Genomic DNA, 8,246 nt, shown 5'->3' with positions numbered 1-8,246 from the left:
TTTTTTACAAGGTACATAACCCGTTTCCTCCCTAAGCAGAAAATCAAATGTGGCCCCACCTCCTGGTTATAAAATACATAGCCCATGTGGATTCCCAGCCAGTGTCTAGACAGTAAGGGGGGGGGGGGAGTGGTGAAGTGGCAGTGCATGGGGGGGCGCCACGGGGGGGGGGGAGGCAAGAGAACATAAATGCATTTTGTGACAAAGCAGAAGCTGGCATTGCTCTGAGGCTTCCAGGTTTACAATGACAAAGCCAGGAGGCTCTGTCTGTAGAAGGGGAGTGATCTATGCAAAAAACAAAAATAATAATATATCTGAGAGGTAAGGGACCAATAAAAGCAGAGCAAGTGGGGAAAATCCTTTGTTTATCTATTGCCCGTTGTTAAGGCAGAGCTCTCCAATAGCTGGAAATTAATTGCAACAATGGCAATTCAGTCGCCAGAGTTAGCAGATGGCAGATTTTTCAGCTCCAAGTGTCTCACGAGGGCAATTTTACTTCAAAAAGGAAGGGTGAAGAAAGCACCCAGCAAACATTACACTGTCCAGAGAGGTCCAACTTATTAATGGGATTTTTTTCTTCAAAAAATAAAACAATCAAGATGAATTTTTTTTATAGTATAAACAACACCAATTCATTCCTTTTATGGAGGATGTCCATTATGAATGTCATTCTCACGGGGGAAATAACAGTGAACAAAGGCAAGGAAAATTAAGAAGGAAAAAAAGCTATTCGTACAGAAGACCCCAAAAGGGGGCTCAGTGAGAAAAAAGAATTGGTGCCGGTCAGGGTGAGCGGCCCCAACGCATCAGCATCAGACGTTTACCTGTCCATTTCACCGCAGGACACAGGCCAGGAAAGCCTCACGGGAAGCCACGACCGAGTCTTCCTCGCCACGCATTTGCCGAAAAACAAAACAGCGGCATCATTTCATACCGTATTTATTTAATAACTAAAATTCACAAATAAAAAGGTACTTGCAAAGTCCATTTCGTTGCGTTGTCCCGTTCTCCATTTTACTGCTTTCAGACCCATATGTGTAAAAAAGAAAAGAAAAGAAAAAGAAAAGAAAAGAAAAGAAAAAAAGGGTTTGGACTTTTTTTGTTTGTTTGTTTTAATTATAACGGTTGTTATGATTGGTCAAGTGGGAGCTGAAGCACCAATGGAGAAGATGCTTGATGGAGATGAGAATACACCCCCCCTCCCCGGCCTTCCCACACATGTTTTAGGAGAGCGGAAGGGAGATGTGCCAGTGCCTGGACTCTTCTGCTCCCATTTTTTTTTTAACCCCACCCAGAGCAATCTTTGTATTATTATATGTCTTCTCTCAAAAGTCATTGACTGTGTGTATCTTCTCTTACATTTTCCCCTCTTCTGTCCCTGCAGGACTGCATACGCACGGTGAACAGTGTTCCTTTTTTTAAAAAAACTCCTCTAGGCCATGAGCCAGGCGCAAGTAGGTCCTGTCGCAGCAGCTCAGACCTAATGTCGAATGGGTGTCTTTTCATTTTCAGGTAGGTTTGTGTGTCTTTTCAGAAGGCTGCCATTCATTTTGCTTCCTTACATTTTTCTCTCTCTTTCCTCTCTCTCTCGAGCTGCTGAATAAGGCTACTCATATTCCAGGAACTGTTTGTGATAGAACAGCAAATATCTGTAAGAACATTTAGGGAAAGGGGGCGGGGGAGAAAGGGGGAGAATGATATTTTAATGTGATCCACGGCTGCTGTTGCTGCTTCTCCTCCACAGTCATTTTAAAAGCAGGACTTTTCTTATAATGCAGGAATGATTCCAAGGAGGTGGCTTTGCTTTGACACTCTTTCTTTTCTCCCCTGGTCATGCTGTGACACCCTAAATAATTTAAAGCCAAATGACTCATCATGGTATGTGCCCAGCTATTTTGGAGCGGCACTAGAATGCTTAATGCTCAAGAGTAAAGCAAGGTTTGATCTGGTTTGGTATCTAGAAAGAAGACCTGAAAGGCTGACTTAAAGCTAGAAGAAAGGTGATGCCAAGCCCACACAGAGTGAGGCCAATCAGACTGCTAAACCCAAGAAAGAGCTTCATGGTACAGATTATTAGCCAGTTAACCCCAGGATTTCTCAGACTGCTGAGAGCCAAGGTATACTTTTTTCCCTGAAGAAAAACTAGGAAGCACAATTAGGAAATAATTAAGAAGGTTCACTTTTAGAAAGAGTAAGAATGGTCCCTCCTCAAAAAGGCTTCCTACGTTTTAAATAAGTATTAAAGTATCTCAAAGACTTCAGGCTGACCCATCTAACTTTTAATCAGGCAGGGAGGAACAAATGTCAGGTAGACTTTTAAGATGAATGAGAAGACAGGTTTCAGCTTTTCATTTATGACGTTTGTTTGTCACACAATGACAAACATGGAGGCAACTCTGTATTTTATATGATGATGCTTCCTGCTTCCACCTATGCAGATCTGCAGTATATGGTTATAAACAGCAAATCTTTCAAAATACAGCTTTAGATAGTGTTAGGAATCATACACTTAACAATTTATGAGCCTTGGATTCTGCCGGAAGACAGACTACCCACCAGGCTAAGGATAACGCAGAAAGCGCAGGCTTTCAACAAGACAGAAAACTAATATTTGTAGCATCAATTAAAGTGCATGAAAGTCCATGTGGAAACCAAGCATCTTTGAAGGAAAATACTGTTGATGACTGAGGTCAGAATTCTCCCATAACCAGCAAAAAAAGAATTATGGATAACAGCAAAAAATTAAAAAAATAAAAAAAAACTTGCAGAATTGTGAAAAGTGAGAGATATCATCCAAAGTTTCTCAACTTCAATAATTTATGCAATTTGGATAACAGACCTTCCAGGCACTTTGTTAGCTCTGTTTGATGTTTCAAGCTGTGTTTGTGTTGGACAAAGCAAGACATCCCAAGGCAGAAGAGGAAGGTGGCAGAATCTCTGTTGTCGGCCCCTTGTGAGTCAGCCAAACTATTACACAGTGTTCTGTTTATCAGTTGGAATCACTAGTTTTTATTGTATTTAGGCAGCTTGGTTTCTAGCCAGCTTCACCCTGCCAGGCCCAGCTGCAATCTTGATTTATAGATTTCTCTCTGTTTTGACTCCTGTGGGCTGTGCTGCCTTTTACACATCACTGACAGGCTGAAGAGCAAATGATCAAAATTGTCTGTGTTATGGCTAAACAGGACGCTGCCTTCCCCCCCTCGTGCTCTGCCCAAGGCTTACCCTTCGCTGTCTAGGACATCCTTAATGCTAGCCTTGGTGATGATGGCATCGTCACATTTGAACCACTGGTCCTTGTGTTGCCGAATGAAGCTGGTATAGTGTCCGCTCTCCAGGGTTCCTTGGTGATTAACTACTGCAAACAAGGAATACCTAATGGGAAGACAAGCAGAGGTAGCGCCATCAGGCCAGAGGAGAGCAACTCAGCCCTTTGAGTGGCTGCCGCTCGAGTCTTTACAAAGGTGTGCCTAAGCGGGACGTGTCGATGGGCTATCTTTTTAAAGCCCTACCTGTTCAAAATTTTGGTTCACTAAGTCGGCCGGTATACAAATTCCATAAATAAACAAAATAAATAAATTTCTGGAAAGATGGTAGAGCAAAGGAACAAGTAACATCTTAAGGAAGCAGAGCAACTGGGTCCTGGGTACTTAATTTTCTGGGTAGGCATCTAAAGCAACCTGTCTGTCGCAGGTGAAGAGGACAGTGGGAGTGGACTACCTAGCTTGATGAGGCATGGACTACTTTTCTCTTGCATTTTGAAGTATTTAATCTACCTTGTCCAAGAGGAAGAACCCATAAGTTAAAAAAGCAAAGAAGGTAACATCACTTACTTATTATCATTGTTTAGACTATCTGCTGGCTGCTGATACTGCCCATTCATTCTGCTCTCTTTACTACAAGAAAACAAACACACGAAAATGCTCAGCATCATGAAAAGGACGAAAGGTTGCAAGCAGCCTACAAGGTTTCTCTCTTCCTGTTCCAAAGAGTAAGAAGGACCAAGTTAGTAGGGATTAACACATCTTCCTGTATGATGGGTACTTCTGGATGGGAAAGTAATGTTCCTCTAAACCAGGACAAGGACTCTGTGGCCCTCCAGATGTTGGGGGACCGCCATTCCCATGATGCCTCATCACTGGCTAAAGGGATTACAACTGATAGAAGTTGTAGGAGGGGCACAGAGCACCACACCATGATTTAATTAAGCCTGCAAAGCTGACAGCATCTGCCTCGGCACCAGAAATGGCTCTCTTCCATGATGTTTCAGCCAAACACTCCCATCAGCTCTACCCAGCCTGGTCAATGGTCACAGACTAAGGCAATGCAGGTCAAAACATCTGGAAGCCCAGAAGTTGCTCACCTCCATCTTTCAGAGAAGAGCTAGCATAAATGATACAGGAAGCCATATTATAATAGATACTTTACCATGTTACTGCCTAAATATTTTTTGCAATGTAACAGGTGGGATGGATGGGTGGGTTTATATAATGCAGCAATGTGTTTCTGTGTGGTTGTCTTGTGGCTGTGCACATGTAATACATTGTTTTGTTTCAAAAAAAGGAAAAGGCTGTTCATTGAGTTGGGAGCTACGACTGCTCCCTGCCCTTAGTGACCAAGTTAATACGGCCTGAAGAGAAATCAAAGGCCCAAGTCAACCAAAACCAACCTTGCCCTTAGTATCAGCCTACCATCATCCTGGGTTTGAACCCATCAGTGTTGCCAGTGGAATCAGGTGGATGCTGACAGTATGAGCTAAGGTGGGCCATTTTGACTCCAAGGACTGTTCTAAATACTGTGCAGTATAGAACCAAAATGGTTCTCTTGTGTCAAAGACACACTTATGCAAACAGTGGGAAGCTGCGTCATCATAAAAATAAAGTGGTGTGGTGGTCATCATTTTTTTAAAGTTCTCAAAGTTGTTTTTTAAACGTTCTTACACAAGTGAAAAAGACTACAGATAAAAGTCCCTGCCATTTGGAAGTATCCAAAGGGACCCTGCCAGATGTTAGGCTGGCTCCGGAAAAGCAAAACGGTAACAAAGCTGGGGAAGATAAGTGAAATGTAATTGACACAATAAACTGTTTCAAGACGTGCACTTCTAGTACCTAATGTGTTCACAATCTATGCATTGCTTTAAAAAACCCACACACAATAACACTTTCCCACTTCTTGAGATAGAAAAACACTTCACAGCTAAGGACTGGCCTAAAATCATACAGAAGCATCCTCAATTAGTAAAATGCATGTTGTGTAAAACACACACACACGTGTGTTTTAAACCAAGGAACTTTGGCAAATCATTCATCAACATTTTGATATAGGAAACAAAAAATCCCAAACTGAAGGGAGAAAAATTGGTCCCAATAGGTCCTACCATGCGCTCATACAACCTAATTGGATTCTGATTTGTTTTCCCTGGCCAAAAATGACTGCACATGTTATTGAGTGTGAAAAGTACAGTTTTGACTAGTTTACACTCACTGAGATGTTTCTTTTTGTGATAGGTAAAAAAATAATGCAGCAAGATGGCAATGGAGGGCTCCGTCCCTTCCAAAAATTCCTGTCCATTACCCAATCACAATGATGCTTTATATTTGGTGCTTTGTTAAAGACGCACGCCCCAGGAAGCCCTTTGTGCAGAGATCACCCAGGACAGATTTCATAACGATCTAAGATTAAGGGGACTTCTACGTAAACCCTGAAGCTGAAAGGGGGAGAAAATTAATCCAATTCTTCCCTGAAAGGAAACTCTTAATTGCATTAGTCCTCTTTATAATGCCAAACCATCCTTGTTCTTTTCCATTAACATATTCTGTTTTCGAGTAAGACCGCTGGATTATTCTGTTTCATAAATGGCTGAAAATGATTGTTGACCTCCCTGCGTATTGAACAAGCAGAAATTGAGAATCTCACTTTCACTTCCTCAAGGCAAGGATAGTTTTGATGTGCCTAATAACTCTGCCCATTTGCTTTATTTTTATTTTGCAGCTTTTTCCTACCACCAACTTGAAGATATGAGCAAGCATCTCCTCAAGAGTTCTCAAACTATTACCTGTTTCTCCTTTGGGCAAAACAGAAAAACAACAAAGAAAATGCCTTGGTTGGCTAGATTTTAAAGTAGATAATGTATTAGCAACAAAAAAATGTTTTTATATATTTAAACGACCAGAATGAAGTTTGTACCCTAAAGAAGGCAGGGAACTGAATTTGTCTCATTTCAGTCTGAGAGTATTTTCTACTTGGTCAAAGTTTTGAAATTAGTTGAAATTTAACTACTGTAAAAATCCTGTTACCAAACATATCATAACTGGTTTCCATTCGAAAAGTTAAGCACATGTGCTGTTCCACAGAAGTGGCTCCAAAACTGCTCCATATTTTTAAAAAATGTCTCATGTGAGAACGGTTTCCTGCAGGAATAGGCTTCAATACATACCTAGAGGCCATGAAGGGTGTCATGTCCAGCTCCAGTGGAAAGGAGACATATGTAGTGATCTTTCGCCTCAGTTTGGCTGAGTGTTCAAACCGCTAGAAAAGAGATCAAGTTGATCTTTCAGAGAAGACAGCTGTGATTGGCTTAACGTTCATATATCTCACACGGGGCGGGAAGACAGAATGTGAAAACTTGTGCCTTTCCAGATATGTTTGGACTGTATCTGATCTTTGCAAGAGTTAGAAGCCGGCAACAACTGGAGGCACAAGTCACCTGTTCCAACGCTAAAGAAAAAAGGAGGGTAATGCTCTTGTAGGAAATGGGACACAAAGGAGTAACCTTCATACAATATGCAGCATTATGCAGTGGTTCTGGGAAGAGAAAACACAGCCCATTCTGAGAAGTGAAAACATCATTTAAAACTCAGTTCCATATGAGAAAGCTTACAGATTAGCGACAGAGAACTGTTATCGTGCATAAAGACCTCTATCGTTAGACCAGCAATAGTAATCATCGTTTATCATTCGTGGAGAGCCCCGGTGCAAGCAAGAAGCCTTGCAATCCAGGCCTCATCTATTTTCTGAGCATCCAGGAGATAAGCCATTTGCTAGAGACCAGGCAATTATTTCATTCCAGATAACCACGGTGACAACAGCAGCACCAGCCTCCTGACAGATCGCTTGGGAATGAAACAGACACATTTGCTCTGTCATTCGGACATCTGTGTACAAGCTCCCCCCCCCCCCAATAAGGTATACTGACACGCAGTGTTCCGTATTGTAATGAAGCTTCTTTAGGAGAGTCTGTAGAAAATTCACGCAGCAGAAGTGTCAGCAGCAACAGTTTGGACAGACTGTCAACCCCTGGGAGCACACCCTTCGCAGCAGCTTGACCAGCGTCCAGTCTGATTGACCTACAATTCAAAAGGCTGATCCTGGCCTTCAAAGCAGAGATGAGGAATGGGTTTTTGGCACAACTTTCAGTATCCCAAAGCCATTACGATTAACTGGAAAAATGTTTTGCATCTCTGCTTGGAACTGCTTTGGTTGAGGGTATGCAACGACTCTTCTCTACAAGCTCTCTGGGTCCCAGGCCTCCAGAGTATCCATTCTCTCTCTCATGACCCATCAGGCGATCTAGCAGTTGTAGAGGCCTGACAATTTGGGGGGGGGGCTTTTTCTGGCTGGGTCAAAATTGTGAATTCCTTGCTTTGTGGGGGGGGGGGGGGGTACAGCTGTCTCCCTCTCTCTTGAGTTTCCCATCTAGGTATTTTGGTTGGAACTGATAGCTTATGACGTACTTTAAACAGAACGCTCCCCTTATTAAAAGATGTTCCTTCGTTTCTTATTTTTAAGGTTTGGTGCTGTTCTTTTAACCATTTTTGTTTGTGATTCAATGTGAGTATTTTAAAATACTATATCCATCTACTGTAGGTCCTACGACTGTAGTGACTGTAAAGCAAAATTAAAAATAATAATAATATATAGGAAAACTGATCTTAATAAAGGGAAACCCAGGACTGACCCAGGGATGTGTTCGCTTGTGTCAGTGTCAGTATAGGGGGAGGGGAGAGACTAAAGGGTGGGAAAAGCCAACCCATCAATACCCTATGCTGAAGGATCACATCCTGACAAGGAATAAACAGAAGGGGAAGGTGGGAAGGAAGAAATGTGGATGGATTTATTTCTGACACAAAGGGAAGTGTGATAAGCATCACGCTTGCATCATCCTCTCAGCAGAAGGCCACAAAAAGATGAGAACAGGAAGCAAAAAGACAAATTAACTACTCTTCAAAAAGACAGCACCTCTCTCCATT

General features: G+C 42.1%; 1 protein-coding gene across 8 annotated transcripts in view; it reads right to left on the bottom strand.

Moving 5' to 3' along the window:
- Nucleotides 1-922: 922 nt before the first annotated feature.
- Nucleotides 923-8,246, bottom strand: part of USP22 (ubiquitin specific peptidase 22) — a 98,190-nt gene continuing 90,866 nt past the window's right edge. For all 8 annotated transcript variants that reach the window (XM_072982696.2, XM_072982697.2, XM_072982699.2 and 5 more), the window contains 4 exons: nt 6,434-6,525; nt 3,831-3,893; nt 3,223-3,372; nt 923-1,649 (listed from right to left, as the gene is read on the bottom strand). In XM_072982696.2, the coding sequence (XP_072838797.1) occupies nt 1,607-1,649; nt 3,223-3,372; nt 3,831-3,893; nt 6,434-6,525 (348 nt within the window). In that variant the 3' untranslated portion in view covers nt 923-1,606. The remainder of the gene's footprint in view (nt 1,650-3,222; nt 3,373-3,830; nt 3,894-6,433; nt 6,526-8,246) is intronic.

The sequence above is a fragment of the Pogona vitticeps genome, chromosome 13 (assembly GCF_051106095.1).
Source record: "Pogona vitticeps strain Pit_001003342236 chromosome 13, PviZW2.1, whole genome shotgun sequence".
In the NCBI taxonomy this organism is placed as follows: Eukaryota; Metazoa; Chordata; class Lepidosauria; order Squamata; family Agamidae; genus Pogona; species Pogona vitticeps.
The sequence above is the reverse complement of the archived record's forward strand: the minus strand, read 5'-3'. Positions and strand labels throughout refer to the sequence as shown.